The sequence below is a fragment of the Phoca vitulina genome, unplaced genomic scaffold (assembly GCF_004348235.1).
Source record: "Phoca vitulina isolate PV1807 unplaced genomic scaffold, GSC_HSeal_1.0 scaffold5, whole genome shotgun sequence".
In the NCBI taxonomy this organism is placed as follows: domain Eukaryota; kingdom Metazoa; phylum Chordata; class Mammalia; order Carnivora; family Phocidae; genus Phoca; species Phoca vitulina.
The window spans coordinates 1,236,516-1,261,494 of NW_022589708.1; the positions used below are offsets into that span (position 1 = coordinate 1,236,516).

The 24,979-nt window shown below is 45.5% G+C and overlaps 1 protein-coding gene across 2 annotated transcripts in view; it reads left to right on the forward strand.

Moving 5' to 3' along the window:
- The window catches only part of TUBGCP3 (tubulin gamma complex associated protein 3), a 71,235-nt gene that overhangs the window by 20,443 nt on the left and 25,813 nt on the right, over positions 1-24,979 (forward strand). For both annotated transcript variants that reach the window (XM_032402597.1, XM_032402598.1), the window contains exons 7-14: positions 1,435-1,553; positions 2,236-2,361; positions 3,301-3,369; positions 3,709-3,841; positions 5,636-5,802; positions 19,333-19,443; positions 19,743-19,851; positions 22,881-23,070. In XM_032402597.1, the coding sequence (XP_032258488.1) occupies positions 1,435-1,553; positions 2,236-2,361; positions 3,301-3,369; positions 3,709-3,841; positions 5,636-5,802; positions 19,333-19,443; positions 19,743-19,851; positions 22,881-23,070 (1,024 nt within the window). The remainder of the gene's footprint in view (positions 1-1,434; positions 1,554-2,235; positions 2,362-3,300; positions 3,370-3,708; positions 3,842-5,635; positions 5,803-19,332; positions 19,444-19,742; positions 19,852-22,880; positions 23,071-24,979) is intronic.

Here is a 24,979-nt window from a genome sequence, read left to right on the forward strand (position 1 = left end):
TGCCCTTCTCCGCTCCTCTCTGTGTGACTCCTGATCTCTAGGCAGTGCCTTCAAGCCTGTGTCATACACAAAGCTAACAGATAAAGAGACGTCACAGTGTGCTTATCAGTCCAAGAGAGCAGGACAGGACGTGCAAAGCTAGAAAGAAGAGCAGGGTGAACAGGAAACGTGCTGCAGTGGTAAATTTAAACCAGTCATGTCCGTAGTCACATGAAATGTATATGGATTAGACACTTTATTTAAAAGACATTTAAAAAATTCTACTTAAACAATTATGTACTGCTCAAAAGAGATGAATTCTAAATATAGAGACCCAAGTAGGTTGGAAGTAAATGGGTGGAGAAATACATCTTGTAGACACTGACTGCAGGAAGGCGGGGGCCGTGTCTCTGTCGACGGAGACCGTGGTGCGAGTGTTGCCACGGCCAGAGGGACGTTCCGAACAACGAAGGGGTCAGTTCTTCGGGAAGAGATGATACTCCTGAGTGTATATTCACCTGCTGACAGAGCTTCAGTCGGACAAAGGAAAACTAACAGCCCTACAGGGAACGCAGACAGACCCACAGTTACAGATGGATATTCCCACTTCTCTCTTAGTAATTGATGGGAAAAAGTAGACAGACCGGTCCATAATGACAGGTAGGTAACATTTGAACAGTTCTGCCAGCAGTTTGATGTAATTGCTTTTATGGAATATTCTCTCCACGACTGAAATACAAAGCTGTCCTCACCTCTGACTCACTACTCTGGTTCTGGGAGGGCCGACCTTGCCTGTATACTTATGCATTTTTCCTCCCACTGATAACTTGAATTTCTGAGCGCTGCCTCCTTATCATTGGGTGACACCTAAATTCTGACTTAGTTTGTTCCAAGGTTTATGGAAATCATAACTTTTCCACTCTCTCCACTCCTCTTCATGTGGTTGAGAACGGACCTACATCTGCGTGCCGTGTAACAACCCAGTTTTCCAAATGCTGTCTTACGACATAATTACCCATCCCTTCTGATTGATTTGTGCTGTTCTTTTTTGATGTGTGTTGCTCCTTGATGGTATATTAAGCCCCCACATACTGCTTTGTTTGTTCATTTATTTATTTTTTAAGATTTTATTTTTAAGTAATCTCCACATCCAATGTGGGGCTCGAACTCACGACCCCGAGATCAAGAGACGCATGCTCCACCAGCCATGCGCTCCACTGCCTTTTTTTTTTTTTAAGACTTTTTGTATGAGAAATTACATGCTCTCCATATCCTTTTCAGAAAATTCTTGTTTCTTAGAACTTCATACTTTTTCCATCTTAGGCTCATTTTTTTTAGTTTTAAAATTTTGTCATGGTTGCAGATATGTAATGTAAAACTAGTTGTGTCCTAAAATTTATTCCATTTAAAAATGTGTTGTTTGGTAATTGCTCTCTTATAAAAACCGTCTTTCAGGTGCTGGGGAAGTGACCGAAGCAGCCCTCGTCAGAGACATTCTGTACGTCTTCCAGGGCATAGACGGCAAGAACGTCAAGATGAGCAGCACGGAGAACTGTTACAAAGTGGAGGCCAAGGTGCAGTGACTAGCCCCGCCAGACCTGCTCGAGCAGGAGAGACCGACGTCAGCCAGGCCGGCTGGGAGCAGTGACAGGGTGGGACTGGGGCAGCGGGGCCCGGATCTCCAAACCTGGCTGTGCCGGTCAGGTGCGCGGTCAGGGCCCGGTATCTCTTTTCCTGTGTGCTCCTGGCTCGCAGGCTCATGTTTGGGCCCTTCTCCGTCCGCGTCTGCCTCCTGCGTTCTGTGCCGTGGTGTCGAGAGGTGCCCGAGGGGCAGGTACAGCGTGGCATCTTTGCTGTTGACACACAGTTCCAGATAGGGTGCCTCTGCTATCCTGCGTTCACCTTCCAGAACCTCCTTTCCCACAGCCCCTTCTTGTTGCTGTTGCGGCCTTCTGCAACTCCCAGCTGTCGGAAGAGGTGGCTGAGGACATAGGCCCCCTGCCGCGCTGGGGGTGCAACCAGTCACGCCTCAGGGTGCTGCCTCCCGAGCCTCACACACGGAGGGCTTTTATTTCCCTTCCAGCACCTGGTGCCTTTGTTTCCCAGAACCTCGTTTTGTCTTTATTAATAGTGTATTAGTCACTTTTAGGTTCCGTGTTGGAACCTAAGAATTATACTGAAAGTACAAATGATTGACAAAAATAATAATTGAAATTCTAGTGTTAATTCTTAACTCTTAATATATTTATTTTTTAGGCAAACCTAAGTAAATCTTTGAGGGATACGACACTCAGACTTGCGGAGTTGGGATGGTTACATAATAAAATCAGAAAATACACTGACCAGAGGAGTCTAGACCGTTCATTTGGACTTGTGGGTCAGGTACGTTCGTTGTTACCAGGACATTTAGGACACCATTCGTTTTGGGGAGTGCTTAGTCTACTTAAAGTCTTATTATGAAAGTAATTCTTAAATAGAGGGTTCTTTTTAAATAAAGAAATTTTGATAATAGAACATTGTAGCCATCGTGTCCACTTAGGAAAATAGAGACCACAGTGTGTATCGACAGAGATGACCAAATACTGCACATTGTTCATGGTAGCTGTTGGTGGAGTGTGAACACAGAAGAGTACATAAATGCGTTAAAATAAACCTACAGATGACAGCTTGTGTATCGCTTTAAAATATGCAGAAAAGTGTGGAGGCTGATGTTTAAAGAAAACAGGTTTTATCCTTCGTGGGTTCTTCCCATTGAGTATGCCTGGGTTTACATCCTAGAGTTCATTCTAGAAAGTTCTTATCTCAGGACTATGTGAAGGTCTTTGTTACAGCTTGTGATTTGACACCTTTGCAGTATTTAAGATCACAGAGGTACGGTGAAGTTTTTAATAATGTGAGTGTGGAAAATGAACGGTAAAAACAGCAACAGTGAAAAATTGGGAGGAACTTGCGTGGAGTTGCTAGTTCTTAAATTTTGCTAATTAAAAGCATTAGCGAAACTTAGATTTTTAACTCTGAAGATTTAGAAGGAATGTAATCTTAAAAAGACTATTGTCTAAAGTAAATACACTTTTAGCTGTAATCTGTTTTGTTTTTTTCCTTCATTTCTTTTCTGCAAAGCTCGCGCTAAGGCATGACCCCTGCCTGACGTTGTGGACTGTAGGTGTGGGGACGGAGCCTGCGGAGGGCCGTTGACGGGATTTAAACCCTGCAGAGCACCCGAAGTGGTGACGCGCTGGGCGCTCCACGTGGGCCGATGTGCGAGGCCGTGTCCGCTGGGAGGCCAGTGTTGCGCTTCCTAATACCTCCTTTTTCCTGCAGAGTTTTTGTGCTGCCTTGCATCAGGAGCTGAAGGAGTACTACCGGTTGCTCTCTGTTTTACATTCCCAGGTAAACTTTGTATTTTAATTTCTTTGTGATTTGCAGTGTTACAAAATTGCAACTACATAGAATTTTTAAGTTTCTTCATAATTACTTTTAAAAGATAAAAATTTGTTTGCTAATAGTGTTTGTGAGGTCTGGATATCTGTGAAGTTTCGGTGTATTCCAGAGGCAAGTACTGCTCACGGCTGGGGTCCTGTCGCCCATGTAAACATATCACTAGTAGCTTGAAGGAGCCGCTTTTCTTTCAGAGGGGGCATTTGCTTCACGTGCACATTACGTGGATTAAGAAACAATGGACCTATTTGGTGACTTGTACTTACACATTACATCTTTATTGTTTCTCAGCTACAGTTAGAGGATGATCAGGGTGTGAATTTGGGCCTTGAGAGTAGCTTGACACTCCGGCGCCTGCTGGTTTGGACGTACGACCCCAAGATAAGACTGAAGACTCTTGCAGCCCTGGTGGACCACTGCCAAGGTTGTTCTGCGTCTCGTGGACCTGTTGTATTTCAGAGAGATTTTAGGGAATGTCATCTATGTTTATTTTTGCGCCTGCTCTCATGTGTCCTTTCGAATGACGGCCATAAGTATGCCAGTTACATCCAAGCTAATAGGTAACTTACAGGGGAAATAACCAGTTGCTAACACGGCCCCATCTTTATATTTGTGGAAGCTTAGTATTTCATTGAAATGAAGAAAGGAAAGGGTCTAGTTTTTCAGGATTTTGTGGTCCTCAGTGCTGTAACTATTCATCTCTATGCCTCTTTTGTTTGTCTCTGACCTAGCAGCCTTTCCTGGGGGTTTCCTCCTCCCAAGATTATGGCCCATGTCTAGGCTCACCAGCTGTGAGTTCCATGCTCTCAAGTGTGCATGTCTGGCTGAGGCCCCTCCTGGGCTCTTGGTCTGCATTTCTACTTGTCTTCTGAACATTTTTTCTCACTGTGCTACCTTGGCCAAGAACCTCTTTGTCTTTTCTCTTTGTCTGTAATGCTTGGCCACTGATAGCCTCCACTTCTTAGGATTGTGAGGGCTGAGTAAGACGTGTGAGATGCCCGTGGTCAGCCCCTAGGTCATGGCCCCGTGTCTGCTGCCATCCTCCGGCTGGGTGATCCCAGGGCCAGAACTCTAGCATGTCTGGATCCGACATCACCATGCCCTCCGTGCCCTGCCTCCCCCACCTCCTGGCACCTCCCCTCAAAAAGAGAAAGCAGTGGAACACCGTGAATAAGCGTGTCTGTTTTTTCAGATGCTGAGCACCCCCATGTGGGTTCCTACCAGACTGCTCCTCTGTCTTCCCCTTTCACGGTTCACTTAACCCCTCCAGTCCTGGGCCTCCTGCTCCTTCGGCTGCTGACCTCTCTGCCCCTCCCTCGGGCACTTTGGAAGCATCTCATTCACATCAGATCACATCAGTCCTTCCCTCAAATCTTTCAGCAGTCTAATAACTTCCCGAATTCTTAACACCAGCTTTTCTTGTGCTTGTGTTTCTGGACCTGCTTTTTGCCACTTCCAGGCCTTGCTGCTGAGCTGTGCCCCCAGGACACAGGGCCCCGTTGGGGTAGAGCCGGCTGCCTCACTGTAAGCCTCGGCCAGACTGGAGGGTGCAGCAGTTCCGCACATTGAGATAGCATATCACACCCGCAGGGAACAGGAGGGAGACAGAAAGCAGTAAAGTGCGAGTATTCTTCTGTAGAACTTTTATGGATATTTATTTGTGTCTTGGAGTGCAGTATCAAGTGTGAATCTTTTTTTTTTTTTTAATTTTTTTAAGATTTTATTTATTTATTTGACAGAGAGAGACACAGAGCGAGAGGGAACACAAGCAGGGGGAGTGGGAGAGGGAGAAGCAGGCTCCTGGCCGAGCAGAGAGCCCGATGTGGGACTCGATCCCAGGACCCTGGGATCATGACCTGAGCCGAAGGCAGTCGCTTAACGACTGAGCCACCCAGGCGCCCCTCAAGTGTGAATCTTAATGTGTGTCTCAGTCAGAAAAGGTGAAAGTTCATTTTGTAGGTTGAAGAGCGAGTCAGGGTTTTGCTCTTGAATAGCTCGGGAGTGGCCATGAGGAGGGAGGTGAGTGCTCCGCTCTGACTCGTGCAGCCTGGGCCAGACCCTCGCTCTCCGGGCCCCTAGACATGCTAAGCACTGCTCCGATGTCCAGAGTGATAGTAACGAAACCGACGCACTCTCTCGGTTACTTGGCCATGCTGGTGAGTGTGGTGTTAACTGTGTCCGGGGAGTGTAACTTGGGTGTTTTCCGTGTGTCCCTCAGGAAGGAAAGGGGGTGAGCTGGCGTCCGCTGTGCACGCGTACACGAAGACGGGAGACCCGTACGTGAGGTCGCTGGTGCAGCACATTCTCAGCTTGGTGTCCCATCCTGTGCTGAGCTTCCTTTACCGCTGGATCTACGACGGGGAGCTCGAGGACACTTACCATGAAGTAAGGAATGCCCTTCCAGCCTCACACTTGGCTTCAGGAGGCGTGGGCGCCCGTGCTCTCTTGATCTTGTCTCCGTGACAGCTGTTTTCCCTTCACCGGGAAGGCCGGCACGCTGCCTTGAACGCCGTGCATGGTTTGTGCAGACCTTTGAAAGCCAGTTCCCTCTGAGCAGCAGAGCTGTGTGTGCTCAGTGGAAAATTATTACCCCAGTTTTAACGGTGGGAAACTCGGGAGGTTCCATCCCCTGCCCGGGACTAGGACTAGGTCTCCGTGTGCCTCCCCTCATTCTCGTGGGGAGCGTCACGTGCTCTGTGGCTCTGCGAGATCAGCACAGGAGCTAGACTTGGACTCCTGTGGCACCAGCGGTTTTAGTGGAGTCTCTGTGTGTGCTGTGGGCCCGTAGACAGTTCTGCTGGAGGGCAGCGTGTGTGCTCCTGAAGACCCTGCGCTCTGCAGGCACACGGTAAAATCCCCAGGTGCTCTGACACGGAGTAGGGGAGGGGCAGCACACCCACAGCCCTTGTCAGTGACACTCAGAACAGGACAGGCGCCTCACAGAAGGTGTGGTGCCGTCGACACACGTTCAGAGGTTACGCCGTCCTTGCGTTCTGAGTGAGTACGGCCTTTACCTCGAAGAAGCGCATGTGGGCCTGTGGCCGTGGGGGGGAGGCTCACCTGCAGTGCAGCGGGGGGCTGCGGCCGCGGGGGCGCAGGACGGATGGATGCGGCTAGCGGGGTGTGGGGTGTCTGCGATCTGTGCATCCCTGTGCTGGGTTCCTGGTCCCCCTGGTTTCTCGTGGATGAACTTGATGGAAGCAGTCATGAAGTGCGCGCTGTGCTCCCGTAGTTTCCTGATAGACCAGTCGTGCTGGAACCAGTGCTTTTAAAACAAGCACGGCCGCAGAGCCACCCGTGGGGGTTGGTCTTGAGGGGTGCTCTCGAAGCACTCCGTGGCATCTCCAGGTGCAGGTGTGGGTCGCTCATCACGTCTGTGGCTCCTTCCGTGGCGGTGTTACCATTGTCCTTTAGTGCTGCACACACTAACGTGGACGTCCCACTTGCCATGTAGCAGCTCTTCTGGTGGACGTTCGGGTCTTGGTAGTTGTAAACCTTTTGAACGTCCTTGAAAAGAACATCCTTTCTCGTGCCTCCCTGTCTATACTGACCAGTTTCTCTAAGGTCAGCACTGGGAGGTGAGATTGCTCGCTGTTGGGGAAGGCATCCTTTAAATTTTGGTTCTGCCCTTTCCGCTCTGGGGTGGCCCTGCTGGTCTCCCCGCAGTCGGCGCTGTGCGGCTCCCGCTGCCCCAGCCTGGTCAGCACTCACTGCTCCGTCCTCGGAAGGGTCTTTACTGCACTGTGATGGGCAGCATCTCCTGTGATGTGTTCTACTGGTTACTAGTGAGATTGGCCAGCTTTTTGTGTTTATTGGTTATTTTTATTCTACTAATTCCCATGCCTGTCCTTTGCCCATTTTCCCAATGGATTTGTCTGTCTTTCTAGACTTGAATCATGGGATGGTTTTATACATTTGGATATCTTGTGTCTGTGATTGCATTTTTAAAATTATTTTTCTTTTAACTGTTTATTTTCACATTATTTCAGACTTAGAGAAAAGTTGTGAGAGTTGTACAGAGAGTCACAGATTCGACTGCTGACCCTCCCCCAACGTTCCTTTTGCCACATCTACCATATATACCACATTCCAGCGTGCAGCACCTAATGGGAAATAGATGCAGTCCCAGATTCTTACTGAAGTTGGACTTTATCTCATTCCCAGATAAAACAGAGTCAAGATTTTCCTGGAATGACATTTAGAAATAAAAGATTTATATAGGAAAAAAAGTTAAGATTATAAAAAGATGCAAATTGCCCCTTTTTATTAATAAAAAAATTTGTATCCCACCTCCTTCCCCACCCAATAATTAATATGTAAATTATATGAATTTGGGTGATACTAACTTTGAATAGCTGCCAGTTGACTTGAACCTGATTTTCTTCAGAGGTTGGGGTAGGAATTGTTGTCTGGACCCTACTGGCATATATATTGCTACCAATTAAAAGAGCCACAGATTGGCTCATTATCTTTTTTAAATTTAGTACCTAATTTCTAACTTGTAATACTTTTGTCTTTTTTTCTTGAGAATAATTTAGTTTGCATTTTCTAGCAGTGAGGTTTTTCAAGTAGTCCTTAATTATACCACTAATTCATTGTATGCATTTGTGTTTTTAAAATAGTCCTTAAGGGCGCCTGGGTGGCTCAGTTGGTTAAGCAACTGCCTTCGGCTCAGGTCATGATCCTGGAGTCCCGGGATCGAGTCCCGCATCGGGCTCCCTGCTCAGCGGGGAGTCTGCTTCTCCCTCTGACCCTCCTCCCTGTCATGCTCTCTGTCTCTCATTCTCTCTCTCTCAAATAAATAAATAAAAAAAATCTTAAAAAAAAAAAAAAAAAAAATAGTCCTTAAAAGTACCACCAGTTTTTTATTGATGGTCTGCCTTCTGTGTGATGTGGGCTTGTTTGTTTATTTTGTTGATACTAATTGTGGGACCGGAGAATTGATGGCAAATGTAGATGATAGAATCAGGCACAGACTTCCAAATTGATTTTCCTCTAGACTGTTTTCTTTACTATTTTTGAACATGGATTCACTGGGGTAAGACAAAAACAAACTTTACGACTGGGATAGCTTTCATTTGGGATACTCATTTTGAAGAACTCTTGTTGCATAGAATACGTGTAAAACAAACTGTAGGTTTTATTTATTTAAAGAAAAAAATACTAAATAAGCATTCCTGTCTGTTGAATACAATATTAGGATTAGTAAAACTGTCACTTCAACTGATCTCAGATCTTGCCTCATTGGTAAAGTTTTTCTTAAATGTTTTTCTTTTTGTATAACTTCACACTTCTAGAAAAGTCAGAACGACTGTACAAAATACTCCTCAGACTACCTGAATACTAACATTGTACTATAGTAGATTTATCTTTTTTTTTTTTTTTTAAAGGTTTTATATTTACTGGTATTCTTACTTGGGGTCTGAGTTTAGAGAAGGGCTTAGGATCTTCAGGATTGGTAAATTTTTTATTTGCTAGTTACTTTGCTCAGCTAGTCGTTTATGCCCCAGAAGAGCTTGTTGGCTTCACTAGTTGTGCTGGTAGGATTTCTCGAAAATGCATTGTGGGGTAGAGCTAAAGGGAATCCTTCTTGATGTAAAGTATATTACATTCTTTGCTTTGGGCCTTCCATGGTTAGTACTGTGATGCCAGGGGGCTCATACCAGTGAGCAGTGGGTCTTGTTATAACTCAGCTGCTTTATCTCTGTTGGGTACAGCTTAGGGGCTCAGGTTCTGGAGTCTGATGACTCAGCTTCAGTTTCTCATGGCTCTGTATCCTGGCAAGTACTTCGGTCTCTCTCAGCCTGCCCTTCCACATCTTTGTGTGCCATAGTGGTGCCAATCTCATGGGGTTGTGCCGATGTGTCGGGGTTGAGTCAGGCACATAGTAAGCATGCTTACGTTATTTGCTCTTAATTAATTAAAGAAGAGCACTAGATAAAATTTGAATACCCACTGGCCCTAAGATATCTGTGGCCCTTCTCTTATTTGTGGTGATCTTCGACTTCTCTGTTTTCTGTTGAACCATGCATTTATAAATGTTCAAGTCTTTGATTAATTTTGGGAAGATTCTCTTTGATTTACTCTAAATAATATATTTACCATAAGAATTTGGTTGTTTAGATAATTGTGTGTTTGATCCTTAGATGACTAAAATTTGGGTATTTTTGTCTCCAGTTCCTACGTTGGTTAATTTCCCCTTAGCTGTGTAATGAGTTATAACTTAGTTGTGAAATCAGATTTCTTCAAGTGTATGGTTAACTGTGAGTAGCTATATGTGAGCCTTATAACCGCTCTTTTAAAAGTAGTTTATTAGGGGTGCCTGGGTGGCTCACATGGTTAAGTGTCTGACTTCAGCTCAGGTCATGATCCCAGGGTCCTGGGATCGAGCCCCACATTGGGCTCCTGGCTCGGCGAGGAGCCTGCTTCTCCCTCTCCCTCTGCCTCTCCCCCTCCTCGTGCTGTCTCTCTCTCTATCTCTTTGTCTCAAATGAATAAATAAAATCTTAAAAAAAAAAAAAGTAGTTTATTAAATAACTGTATAAGGAAATGCTCCGTCCGGTAACCAAAGAAAGCACAAAATGTAGATAAACAGAAATTGTAAAAAACGACCCAGGGAAGAAATTCTGGAGCTGAAAAGTACAGTAACTGAAATGAAAAAAAAAAAAAATCGCTGGTATCTCCACAGCAGATTTGAGCAGGAAGAAGAAAATAAGTGCCTTGTGGGTAAGTTAACAGGTTATCTGGTTTGAGGAACTTGAAGTAGGAAAACTCAGCGAGGCCCACAAGAGTCCACTCTGTAATCAAGCCGTGGAAACACAGAGAACCTTAGAAGCATCATGTCAGGAGATCTCCTCATGGAGAAGGTCCTTGATTAGGTCAACAGCTGATCTCTCTTCAGAAGCCATGGAAGCCACTAGGCGGTAGGATGACACATTAAAAATGCTGAAAGGAAAAACTGTCATTCAGGAATTCCGTATCCTGTAAACTCCACCTCCCAAAGTGGAGAAAAGAAGTCATTTCCAGATAATAAAACTTGAGAGCTCCTAGAAACACAAATCATCAACACCAGGTCCTGGAGAAATAGGAATCTGAATAGACCTATAACAAGTAAGAAAATTGAGTTTGTAATCTCAAAAACTTTCCAGTAAAGAGGAGCCCGGGACTAGATGGTTTCACTGGTGAATTCTACCAAATATATAAAAAGTTAGCATTAATTCTTCTCAAAGTCTTCTAGAAATTTGAGGAAAGAATACTTCTTAACTCATTTTGTGAGGCTAGTATTACTCTGATCCCAACGCCAGAGAAAGACAACCCAAGAAAACTACAGACCAATATCCCTATGGGTGTAGTTGCAGAAGTCCTCACAAAGTACTAAAATGGACTAGAAGGTAAAAGGATGGTACACCATAACCAAGTGAGACTTCTCCCAGGAATGCAAGAGTAGCCCAACATAATTAAAATCACTGTAACATAACATATGCTAATAAAGGAAAGGAAAAACACACAACCCAGTTGATGCAGAAAAAGCATTTGATGAAATTCAACACTCAAACTAGGAGTAGAAAGGAACTTCTCATCTAATCACGGGCATCTGTAAAACACTAATGGTAACATCGTAATGGTGAAAGGGTGTGCACTCCGTCCCCAGGATCAGGGACAAGACGGGTTCCACTTCCCGCACTTCTACTCAGCGTCGCACTGGAGGCTCTAGTCAGGGCAGTTAGGCAAGGGAACGTTTAAAAAATAAAGATACTCAGATTGTAAAGGAAGTAAAATAATTTCTGTCATAGATGACGAAATTTTATGTATAGAAGACTAAAGTGTTCATAATATATCGTAATAAACATGTTTGCCAGATTAGCTGGGTACAAGATCCACACACACAAATCACTTTGTTATATACTTGAAATAAGCAATCCAAAAATAAAATTAAGAAAATAATTCTATGTATGATAGTGTCAAAACTAATCTATACCTAGGGAGAAATTAAAGCAAGGAGGTGGAAGCATTGCACACTGAAAATCCTAACACTGTTGAGAGAAATGAAAGCAGACCTAAGTAAATGGAATGGCGCCACATGTTCGTGGATTGGGAGATGTGATGCTGAGATGATGGCCGCACTTCCCGAAATGATTTCTGATCGAATGTAATCTCTGTCAAAATTCCAGTGGCCTTTTTTGCAGAAATGGGAAGGCTGGTCCTCAAGGTCCTATGGAAGTCCATGGTGCCTGGAAAGCCACGCACTCTTGAAAAAAGAACAAAGTTGGAGGACTCACATGTCCTGATTTCACAACGTATCACAAGGCACAGCAATCTGAAGTGTGGTACTGGCATGAGTGTAGACTGGTAGATCGAGAGAGTAGAATTGAGAGTCCAGAAATAAATGCATTCATTTTTGTTCAGTTGATTTTTAACAAGTGCCCCGAGACCACTCAGTGAAGAAAGAATAGTCCTTTCAACAGGTGGTGTGGGATAGCCGGATATCCACACACAAAAGAATGGGTTTGGACCTCAGTTGCATCCCATATATAAAAAGTAACTCAAAATAGATCTCACACCTAAAGCTGTAATACTTCTAGAAATTAACATAGGTGTAAATCTTTGTGTCTCTGGATTAGGCAGTGGTTTCTTAGATACGTCACCAAAAGCTTAAGCAACAAAAGAAAAAGATAAATTGGATTTCATCAGAATTAAAAACTTACGTACATCGAAGGACATTATTGAGAAAGTAAAAAAAATAACCCACAGAATGGGAGAAAGTATTTGCAAATCATATATGTGGTAAGGGCCTAGCTGCCAGAATATATAAAGAACTATCACGACTCGAGCAAAAAGATAAACACAATTGAGAAACAGGCCAAGTCCGAAGTAGAGATTTTCCCAAAGAAGATCTACAAATGGCCTTTAATAAGCACAGGAAAAGATTCAAAACATTAGTCCTCAGGGAAATGTGAACCGAAACCGCAGTTGGATGCCGGCATATCACACTCCTTGGGGTGGTATGAGAAGGAAGAACAAGCCAGAACATAACGAGTGTTGGTGAAGACTCGGAGAAATTGGAACCTAATGCAGTGCTGGTGGGAACGGAGTAGTGTGGCCGGTGGGGAACAGAGTTGGCGGTTCCTCGGGAAGTTACACGCAGACCCGGCCGTTCCAAGTGTGTCCCCAAGAGAGGCCAGCACACACATTCATTTACAACTTGTGCAGGAGCATCACAGAAGCGTTATCCATTGTCATGATAGTCCAAAGTGGAAGTTGCGCCGGTGTCCGTCAGCTAATGGGTGGTCAAGCAAAATGCAGTCTGTCCATGTCATAGGATACTCAGCCTTAAAAGGGAATGAAATTGTGATGCATGCTAGGACATGGGTGAATCTTGAAACCATTAGGCTGAGTAAAATAAGTCAGACACAGAAGGTCGTATGTTGTATGCTTTCATTTACATGAAATGTGCAGAGTAAGCAAATTCATAGAGACAGACAGATTAGTGTTGTCCGGAGTTAGGTGGGGAAGAGAGGGATAGGGGAGATCATTGCCTGATGGGCTTCTCTGCAGGTGGTGAAGATGTTCTAGAATTCGATAGCGATGGTGGTTATATAACCTTGTTGCGGAAAATACTAAAAACCTCTGAATTCACACTTTAAAGTGGTGACTGTAGTATGTGAAGGGGAGCCAGTGGCATCTGGCTTCTAAGACTTAACTCTCCTCCTTTGCTGAGTTGCTTCTGCCTTGTTGCTGGTTTTGGGGATGTCCTTGATACCTACCATGTATTCAGTAGGCCTGAGTAGAGCCCGGTCGTTCTCAGTCTCGGTCCCTTTGGCTGCCCTTGGGAACCTCGTAGGGAGGTCTGACGTGGACTGTGGCGTGGGCATGAGGAGGTTTGGGAGGCACAGCGAAGCCTGGGCTTCTCGGCAGCACCAGCCGGACTCAAGCAGGACATATGCAGAGTGTGCCGTCAGGGTTGGGGTGAGGAGACGGAGATGAATCCAGAGTGCCTCCGTGGTCCACACCCGCTGTCTTTATAGAATAGCGTCTTGGGGGTTTCTCTGTGGGGGGGGGGGGGGGAGTTAATCGTCAATGAAGAATAGGAAACACTGCGTACAAGAGAAATTACAAGGTACAGAACTCTGTTTAACTTTATGTAGTGTTTCCAGATTTAGCCTTAAATTAGCGATACAGTAATAGATGTATGTTTCTATTAACGCGTTCAGTAAGAAGGATTAGTGACTTTGAGATCTGTGCACCAGTTTTCCACAGGGGATGTGAGAACGTCTGATTTCTTCTGGTGACAAAGTCACGGGGACTGTAGTCTGTTCTTTGCATTTATAATGGAGGGAAGAGCTAGATTTCAGACAGAAGTTAGTGCCAGTGCAAGTGTGATTCCCTTCCCTTCCACATTTATAGACCTGCCTTCCTGCATTCTGTGCTCCTGGACCCCAGCTCCAGAACCCCCAGTTAGAGCAAGACCCCCAAGGAAACTTGGGGACCGGGACTGCTGCCGTGGGTGGGAGCCGGTTTCCTGCAGAGTCAGCACAGGCGTGAGTGTGTACAGCACACTCTTCTCCTGCCTCGGGACGGGTGGCGGGCCAGTCAGGTGTGGGACCCGGAACTTTCCCTGCCCTTGCCTGTCCCTGCTGGAGCTCTTGGACCTTCCTTCTCTGACCCAGCGGCCCACTCCTCAGTGACTTTCTTGCACGAGGCTCCTACTGAGAGCAGGAGATCTCAGTCTCTTTGCTGCTGGCTCTTGAGAGCTCGTGTTACGCACAGTCTAGCTCTGTCCTTCCAGGAAGCTCCTTCCCGTGCCAGGATCTACGGCGTCCCCTGGAAAGGCTTCTCTCTCTCCTGCTGCCGGGCAGGGGTCAGTGTCCCGCCTCAGCTGCTCTCGCTTTGGCTGTTTTGCAGCCCAAGAAGGAGTTTCTTTTTTTTACCGGAAATGCCAGGTGGCCTCCGAGCTTCGCTGTTTCTGGTATGGAATCATTAAAAACTGCCTCTGGGTCCACCAGTTGGGATTTTACTGTGAATTGTTACAAAACTACAGGACCCTTTAGCCTGACCAGCAGGACCTGGTACCCGGCTTGCATTTTGCTTACCCTCTGTTACGAAATGCAAAGGCGGGTAAAAATGCAGCACTCTAAGAGTTTATAGATATTGTAAATGATTAGAAAGCACTTTCAACATTTGGGAAGAAGTTTCTAATTATTTTTGGCTATTGCAAAGTAGTACAAATGAAAACATTTGGTTTTCGTTTTGTAACTAGTGCTACCTAGAGAAACTATCTGTTCGGCCTTTAGTGGCTCACGTGGGTTTTCTCCCGAGTGATTGAGGTGAGCAAATTATGCCAGTTTAAGGTAAGAACAAGATAGTTCAGTTTTTTCTTTCTTTCTTTTCCTTTCCTTTCCTTTTTTTTTTTTTTTTTAAGAATTTATTTATTTAAGAGAGAGAGAGCCAGAGAGAGAGCACGAGTGGGAGACGGGGAGAGGGAGAAGCAGACTCCCCGCTGAGCAGGGAGCCCGATGCGGGGCTCGATCCCAGGACCCCGGGACCATGACCTGAGCCGAAGGCAGACGCTTAACGACTGAGCCACCCAGGCGCCCCAAGATAGTTCAGTGTTAATTTATTTTTATTTTTTGCCTTTTGGATAATTCTTGTCAACGGGTGAGGGGCTTCAACTAGGAGCAAGAAAAGAAGGGCAAAGGTAAAAGTAAGGTCTTTTGCTTTCAGAATTCAAAAATTTTCAAATTTGCTTCAGATGTTTACTTAGATGCTCTAAAACTGAAAATCTACATCCTTGGATTGGAAAGTCAGTGAGTGAACCAGAGAGAATGCAGTGACTGCTTTTCGGGATATCTGTGGATGCATTCAGTGCTCTTGTTACTCTGTTTCTTTTATACTTTTGCTAAGAACTATTGAATTTAAAAGTTTACCATATAAAATATCTGGCACTTCTGTGCTCCACCCCTGATGCGCTGTGATGCACCCACTTACCTCGCACACTACCTTTCCCCAGCTCGGGTCCTCCCCCGTTGGGGCCCAGAGCCTCTCTCCCTGTGTCAGGGTGGCGGGGGTGGGGGCTCCTGGGAGTTGCCTGCCTGTTGACAGTTGGAGTTGGGGTCTGTGTGTAACAATGGATCTGTTTCTTAGAAACTATGCTGCTTGCTAAGAAAATTACCCTCTTCATTTCTGGTTTTAGTAGGGAGGCCTTGGCATTTGTCCAACAGTTAATGAGAATTCATGGTACAATTATGTTATATTTTTTTTCAGTTCTTTCTGTGTTTGACACATGGTGAAAATTAAAGAACCTTGAGTGGAAAATGCATCAATGAAATAAAAGCAATTATGTTCTGGCCTTGGTTTTTTTTCCTCTATAACTATATATTTTTCAGAGGATTAATTAAATGCTAGGATGTACCTATTCCTTTCAGTGTTTGCTGGGAGATTGATTGCACGCTACTTTGCCCTCAGATGAAGTGATGCTTTCATAATTTCTAAAGATAACTGAATTGTCTGAGTTTTTTATCTTTTAAAATAAATTGTCTTATTGCTCTTACTGATAAAAACCCGGCTACAGTCCAACTATCAGGGTAAATTAGTGTGTTGTTTGTAGAAACTAGCTCTTCTCTTTTAAGTGAATAACTGATAAATACAGTTTATATGCAGTTCATCTAATCTGTTGAACAGTAGGCCACAGAGCAATTGGGTGACCTTTTAGATTACTCATGGTGGGCTTATAATGTTTTAAAAAATTTCTGTCAGGAATAATTGACGTGTATCTTCAGGTGATGATAGCTTAATTATAGTAGTACCGATTATCCCTCAAAGCTGTCACTAGTTATGTATTTAAAATTAGAAAGGGGGAATATAAATTAAAAAAAAATCTTAAAATATAAAGATCAATAAATACCTTGGTAATTTCAATTTGTATCTAAAGATAAGAAATTTGAGTTGAAAATAAATATAGTGATCTCATCCTCTTGGTCATAAAAATATTGGCCTTTATTCAAGTATCTACTTAATAAGGAGATTGGCTGTGTATAATTGATACCACCTAGCTAGGCCTGACTTAACAGGGATCAAATATAAGACCTTAACATCATTAAAAATCTTGTTTCTTTAAATATTTATCCTTGGGAGTAGATTTCCCTGAATAGAAAAAAAAAAAATCTTTTTTGTTTGATTGCCTTGGAAAAGTGATGTTACTGAGAAGTTTTTTTTTGTTTTTGTTTTTGTTTTTTTTTTACTGGCACCCTATGTTCACTCATTGGTATGAATCACTCAGTTCTTTTGGACAATATTTTTTCTGATTTAAAAATATTTACTAATTAAAAATTTTTGAGCGTATTAACAGAGAAAGTTTATTAGTAATCCCATCATGAACAGATAACCTGTTAATATTTTTTGTATATTTCTCTATGTGTGCATGCATGATATTTTGTAACCCTTTTTACTTTAATTTGAAGTAAATAATGAAAAAAACCTTTACAACCTTCATTGAGTATATTTCTGAAGCATACTATTTTGCATTCCTGCTTAACCAAATAACGTGTTTTTTTTAATAATGAAAACTTCACACCATTAAATTTTATTATTCTGTACCAAGACTTCATAAAACATGATCTCTGAAACTCCTGAATATCAGCACATAAAAGTGTATTTTGTGGAAATATGCACTGTTTTTTTCCTGGGAAGAAGATCTGTGTTTTTTTTTCACCTGGTTCTCAGAACGGTTTGTGTTAGTTAAGAATGAACTTTAGTTTTAATGACTACATGATACTATTTTATAATTTGTTATATATTCACTTGTCTTTAGACAAGTAGTAGTATATTGGAAGTGTAATGTACTCTGGCCAAAAATATCTTACTCTAGTAATGCAAGGATGCTATTTTATCATAATTTTTTCATCTGTATTCACAAAGGAAACTGGCCTATACTTTCCATTTTGGGTATTATTTTTTTTTTAAAGATTTATTTATGAGAGAGAGAGAAGGGCCGAGGGAGAAGGAGAGAATCTCAAGCAGACTCCGTGCTGAGCCTACAGCCCGACACGGGGCTCGATCTCAGGACCCCAAGATCATGACCTGAGCTGAAATTGAGTCAGCCACTTAACCAGGTGCCCATTTTGGGTATTATTTTTATCAGGTTTTGCTAGTGTTATATGAGACCCATAAAATAAACTGAAGCATTCTGTATATTTTTCTGTGGTCCAGAATACTTCAACATAAGAATGTTGTTTTTTTTTAAGTTAAGTAGGCTCTGTGCCTTAGTGATAACATTTTACATTTCTGGTTTCAAGTTCTCTCTTCTTGGGTTAATTTTGGTTATTTATGTTTTGTTGCTAGGAAATCATTAATTTTATATTGCTATATAATTACTGAAAATATTTTTAAAGTTCTTTAAATACATTTCGTCTCTGTGGACACACTTCCCTTAGTGAGGGTTGTGTGTTGTTCACCTGGTTATTTGGAACTTGTGTCAGAATCACCAAAGAGGCACTTCAGATACGTTACGACTTAACTGGATTTTACAGTCCCGCTAGGGAGCCAAGTCGCCGTGCGTAACATGGCCCGTGCTGAGTCTCAAAGCCTCCAGCTCCTAACTTAAGACACTACCAAGTACTGAGATTGTGGTCCAAGTGCCATTTAAAAGGAACTGGGGATCCTTGGAGGAGGGGCTGAGTCTAGGTCTGGGGGAGAAAGGGAGATGAGCCTAGAGCATCTAGAAGCAAAGAAGACAACTCGGCTCAGGTCTAAAGGACTTCGCAGCCAGCTTGAAGGGGCTCTCGTCATCCCAGAATGGGAACCCTGGAGTGCCAATAAGGATAACAAGTGTATGGGTTGGAACACAGATGCACTTAACTCCAGGTTCATGATGATGAAACACAAAGCCCACTGGTCACCATTGGAGGCTGGGAAATAAAGATGCTATCAAATACCTCCTCAGCCTCTCTTGATCTAGTCAACTTTCCTCCCTTTTGATCTATTGATATAATTAATGACAGTGAGAGTTTCTGATGAGGTATCCTAGTTCAGAGGAAAAGATGGTGCACCAACTGACTGGCAAAATCTGGATGAGCAAGGATGAGAACATGGAATGTCCTGCTTGTGGGAGTGTCAGTGGCATGGCTATTTGGAAAGGAAGTCTGGCATGTCTGTAAGAATTAAGACTTGCTTTGACTGAGCAGCTCTATTTGAAATCGAGTTTATAGAGATGAAAGCATGATTCTATTAGGACATCTGACTGAAAAATGAGAGTGGCGTCGTGGGAGCAGGTGAGCTGGAATCTAGCAATGTAGCTGTCTCTTAACACCCGTGCCATTTCTGTTGTCAGAGGTCAGGCTGGTCAGTGGGGTCAGCGAAGGTGAAGAGCACAGTGGACAGCGGAGAAGCTTCTGAGCAGGGGTGGTTCTCGGGAAGGGCACTCCCTGCAGCGCTCTTGGCAGAGGGGTGCTGCCCACCTGTGTGTCCAGGTCTCTCTGGAGCCCTCAGTCCAGGGGCGGAGTATGTTAGCTTTGGGCCGTCTGAGTTCCAGACTTGGGGGCTCTGCAAGAGAGAGCCTGTGGAGGGCTGCACACGGGCGGGGGGGCAGCTCCCCTCTAGAGGCCTGCACGTTTTTACTGAGGGAGGAGAACTCCACCCTCTCACCCAGACCCTCGAAGTTACACAGCAGAGGGTTACCACTGATGCTCATCGTGAAGACTACATCTTCGGGAATTCTTCATTTAAAAAGTCTGGGACACATGTGATTCCATTTAGAGAGTGATGTATCCAAAATGCTTTTGAAGGCAAGTTTTGCTGTATAAAGGGCGAGTCTCCTGTATCTCGAGAGCTTTGCTCCCAGGAGGACTCCTTTGGTGTTGCCGTTAGCAGATAGTTTGCCGCGAGGGTCACTGTCTGATGTGGCTGTGTCTCTGCTCTCAGTTTTTTGTAGCCTCCGACCCAGCAGTGAAGACAGACCGTCTGTGGCAGGACAAATATACCTTGCGAAAATCCATGATCCCCTCCTTCATCACAATGGACCAATCCAGAAAGGCAAGGCCGGGAGACAGACTCGGGGCTTTGTAGCTGCCTGCATCATGTGACAGAACCAGTCTTCTTAAACACAGTGTTACTGCATTTTAGGATTAGGAGTGTATATGAATTGAATACATTGACCTATTAATATGTGTTTGTTAATAATGTCTTTTCAGTTCCTAGAATTCACTTGATACTATGCCAGACATTCTTGTTCTTTAGTTTTTAATTAATAGTTTGTTGCGTATGAATATTTGTAGTGTTGGATGATTGATCACTTTTATATAAAGGTAACTCTAGGCTATTTTCCTTTTCAGGTCCTTTTGATAGGAAAATCAATAAATTTCTTGCACCAGGTTTGTCACGACCAGACGCCCACTACAAAGATGATAGCAGTGACCAAGTCTGCAGACTCGCCCCAGGACGGTACGAGCGTGATGGGGGGGGGCTGCCTGTAAACGTACTGCTTGGAGGCTTCTTCGTCCAGGAGGATTGACTGATTTTCTGAATTGTTATCCAAAATACCTTAATACGTAGTGTGATGTGTATGAAATATTACTATGCAAATTTTCAATTCCTTTTTTTTTATGTGGAGTTAACAAGTATTGGACTAGTAGCTGTTTTATACTTAGTAATTCCTCTTAGTAATTTATACTGCTATTTTTTTTAAATGCTGTAGTGATGGTTGTTTGCCGAGCTAAGAAAGGACAGATGTTGCTGATGGTGGCCGCAGCTACCCCAGAGGCTTATTCAGGGATCAGCAGGGATTGACAAGTGTATTCGGAGTGCTGTGTTACATTGCCACCTGCTCTAAACGTTGTCTGGTTCCCTCCTTTGCTGCTGTCCTCTTCCGTTTCCCCTATCGGCTGCCCACCCCCCCCCAGTAATTCCACAGCGGTTTGTGCGCGGCCAGCTAACGTGTACAGCTTTCTGGTCTTGGCTGTGTTTGCTGCTCACGTGCTCATTCTTGACTCTGTGCGTGGGACAGCGTGGTAGGTGTAGGCAGGACGGTAGGAATGATTGTTCATGGTGGTGGCTGTGCCTTTCGTGGAGAGAAACATGTACAGTGAAATGAAATCATGAATTATCAGCAGTAAAAGGAAGTGCCAGGTGAGACGGACAGATAAAGCTGTCAGTGTATGGTACTGTAGGGTTGGTTGTAGGCGCTGGGTGTACGCTAGACCCAGACCTTATTCACCTGGCATCACTAGACCTTTGTCCCCTGGGACTGTCCTCTCCTCCCCTCAGCCCTGCAGCCACCAGCTCACTCTCCTGCTCTGAGTTGGATGGCTTTGGATTCCACACAGAAGTGATACCAGCCGGTATTTCCCTTAGCATAATGTTCCCCAGGTCCGTCCGCGTTGCCACAGCGGAATTGCCTTCTTTATAAAGGCTAAGTCATATTCCATTTTGTGCGTATCCCACATTTTCTTTAACCATACGTCTCTCGATGGATGCTTGGGCTGCTTCCATATCTTGTGTATTATAAGTAATGCTGCAGTGAACATAGGGTGCACGTATCTTTTCAAATTAGTGTTTTCATTTTCTTTGCGTAAATACCCTGTAGTGGAATTACTGGATCATATGGTAGTTTTATTTTTAATTTTTTGAGGGCACTCCAAAGTGTTTTCCACAGTGACTGCACCGGTTTGCATTCTCACCAGCTGTGCCCAAGGGCTCCCCTTTTCTCTGCATCCTCGCCAACACCTGTTGTTCTTGTGTTTTTGATTCTGGCCATTCTGACAGGTGTGAAGTGCTGCCTCTCTGTGGTTTGCTTTGCATTTCCCTGATGGTGAGTGGTGTTGAGCATCTGCTCATGTACCTTTTGGCCCAATTTGATTTTTAGTGTCTGAGAGGACTCACTGGAGGAGGTCTCCAGAGTGTACTGGAAAAGCTATACTGAAAATCCAGATGGAGGTCAGGGCCAGCTGTAGGGCTTTGGGAAGTGCCTGTGTCACCATGCTGGTTAAGGACAGGGCTCCGTGGCATCGAGGATGCTCCAGCTGTTGGGATCAGAGGCCTCTCCTCCCTGCCCCGTGTGCTTTTAACACACACAATTCAGCCATACCCGTTTTAGGAAGTATAGACCCCAGTTTAGTTCTTAGAGTAAGAGAGAGAGTGGTCCAAGAACAGATTTTTGGGAAGTACCTATGTTTAAGAGGTAGAACAAGGAAGAAGAGCCAGGAGAATTGTATTGACAGATTTTGACCTTTTCCTCGTGCCTAGAGAAGACAGCCAGCTCAGGGCATGGAGCTTGGTGCCCATGCTCACGTGCGGGGGGTGCGGGGGATCGTGGCTGCTGCTGAGGCACATGACTGTCCTCTCGGTTGCAGTGACCACCCTGTGCCCGCGGTCCCCCATGCTGCTGCGGTCTGCAGGACGAGGGTTTCTTTGCTGTTAGGCTAGTAGTAACGGTTGGGAAGCTGAAAGACAGCAAACCTGGAAAGACTGCTAGGAACACAAAAGCAGGGGGAAAAGGTCGATTTTCTATTTCTTATATGTGAAAAATTTTGAATATTTGAAAGCGTGACTGAAGAATAGAGAGTCCAGTTTTACAAACAAGAGCGTGGGAGAGGCCTAACCCATTAGGGAACAAGGAGTGTTGTGGGTATGGTGTCTCATCGGCCACGCTGGGCTCGAGCTGGTTAGGGTTCAGCCTTTCCTCTGGAATGTAAATCCTCCGTCACTCACGCTGTGGTTCAGGAAAAATGTTTCTGGGGGGTAATATTTACATTTTTAAAACTACGTAGTTCAACAGAAGTATGCTCCCCACTCTGCATGGCCTCTTAAAATGTGGTCACGGTACCGCTCACGTGTCCACGTGTCATGTCCTCACGTTACTGCGTCATCGGACCCCACCTTGGTGGAGAGCAGCGTGCACTTCCTCACTCCGCACACCCACAGTAACCTGTGGTCTCACTCCTCACACCCGCGGTAACCTGTGGTCTCACTCCGCACACCTGTGGTCTCCGCACACCCACAATAACCCGTGGTCTCACTCCGCACACCCGCGGTAACGCGTGGTCTCACTCTTAACAGCCGGGCTCGCAGTTGACAAAGCTCATTCTTACACGTGCCGTCCTGTGTCTTCTCCAGTCCGCTTCCCACAGTGTCTCGTAGGCTCAGTGTGACGCACCCTGCACTGCTCACCAGCATGTTGGAGTGTGGTTTTGGGTTCGTCATATTGCAGAGGGTGACCTGACCTTGAGATCAGCAAGTGCCAGACTGCTGTTGGGGCGCCCCTCCCAGGTCGCGGCTGGCCACATGGCTGCACGTCTGCGTTCCGGGGCTGGGGGCTCACTCAACTTCCCGAGCACGCACCCGGCCAGTTGGGTCTGCCACCGAGGCCACTGGGGGGTTTTGGCAATGGCTTTTGTACATGGGAGCCTTTCGTTTTATCCTTATGAAAATACAAATTACGTACGTCTGTGTATTTCTCCTTTTCTTCTTCATAGCTGCAGATGTGTTCACAGACTTGGAGAATGCATTTCGGGGGAAAATCGACGCGGCTTACTTTGAGACCAGCAAGCACCTGCTGGACGTGCTGAACAAGAAGTACAGCTTGCTGGACCACATGCAGGCCGTGAGGCGGTACCTGCTGCTTGGCCAGGGCGACTTCATCCGGCATCTGATGGACTTGCTCAAGTAAGGGCGCTTTCGGGGCCCACGGGCACACGGTCTTAAAGGAAGACTTGCTGAATTCCTGTAGGATGAAATCTGAGGAGATGAAGTTGTCCCTTTGTTTGTGCTCGTTCTGTGCCTCGTTCCCAGAGGAGCCTGTGTGCCTGGGGAATGCCGTGGCACCGACGGTCCGGGGTCCGAGGGGCGTGCAGGGGGATCACACTTAGCTCCAAAAAACCTATTGTTTCAGACTGAACTGTCCCCCATAGTTTTAGTTTAAATTGTTTCTTGGGAAAAAAACTCCCATAAAACAAATATTATCACTCTTTTTGTTTTGTTCTGGGACATTTTTCATGGCATCTTCTCTTCTAGAATTAGCTGTGTGTCTTTCTCCTTCCCTCCCCTCTGTCCCAGAGCCTGTCCTGCTCCGTCTAGACAGACAGACAGACCCTCGGGATGCGGCCCGGGCCCCCAGCTGCCGCTGGCAAGTGAGCGCACCGAGTGTGGGTGGTTTTCACTCAGGCGTGGAAGAATGCAGATCGGAGTTGTTCGATATGCCCTTTAGAACACTTAAAAGAGTGCGTTGCCTTCCAGTCTTGGCTGTGCAGTCATGCGGTGGTTTTAGTGGCCCGGCGCTCAGAACTCCTGAGGGAGCTGGTTGGGGCGGATCGCTGGACCCACCCGCGGAGTGGCTCTGTCCCTCTGGGAGGAGCCAGGGATGTGCGTTTCTCCTGAGGCCCCCACTTCAGACATGGGCCCCTGCGTCCCTCTTCTACCCAGAAGTCCCATCTTCAGTGTGAAAAGTAGCTAGTTTGGGGCGCACACAGCGATGACTGACCTACACGCTCGTGCTCATGGGTAACTGTGCGGTCGGCTTGAGCAGGGGTTGGTGATCTGCTTCGCTCCTGCACCCCGAGTAGAGAAGGGGCCTCTGGTGGGCTCAGTCCTGATCGCAAGGTCAGTGCCTGCTGGCAGTGTGGGTGGGGATGAGTGTGTGAAGGGGAGGTGCCATCAGCCTAAATGGGGGCTCACGTGAGCGTGTGGAAGGAGTGGTGCTGGGTGCAGGTGGAGGGTGGCCAGGCGGTTCTTTCAGTTCAAGGCAAAATGCAGAGGTCCGTGGTCACATTATGGATCTGATCACTTAGCTGACCTAACATAGTTGCCTTATGCTAGGTTTTTCTGTTTAGAGCATCTCATAAGGCATGTTTCAGGTCTGTGGTTCTAAGAGGGGGGAATGCCACTGATCTCTAGCCTCAGATGTGTGAGTGACGGTGCTGCCGTCCTTCATTTCTCTCTGCCTGTGTTTTACTGCCGTGAGGGCTTGTAGCTGCAGAGCTCCAGTGCACACCTGGGGATGATTGGCAGGGGTTTCCCGTCTTAGTGACAAATAGTTGAATACGTCACTGTGTAAATGTGAGGTGTACGGCGTGATGGCTTGATTTCCATCTGTTGTGTGGTGGAGACCACGGTCGGCTCAGCTGACATCCCTTCTTCTCATATAGACACACAAAATGAAAAGAAAAACAGGAAACAAGGTTTTCTCCTTGTGATGAGAACTCCTAGGATTTGCTCCCTTACCAGCTGCCCTGTGTGTCACACGGGTTGTTGGCCACGTGGTACACCGTCCCTTACAGCGGCAAGTGCATACCGGCTGACCGCCCCCTCCCCCAACACACACACGGCCGTGCTCTTCACTTGGCCGGCTCTCAGCCACAGGAACGTTAGCTTCTTATTGAGAAACCCCGACATTAGCAACCCTCAAGAAGTGTTTGCTGATGATGCAGTCATTTTTAGCTGTTAGAATCATGACGTCCGTGTATCTGGCTGTTCTGATGTAATGAGGACCTCTCTTCCCATCGGACCTGTGCAGGAGATCACAGTAGTTCATGTCACTGTAGGCCAGACTTAAGTTGAAAACTTTATTTTTAACATG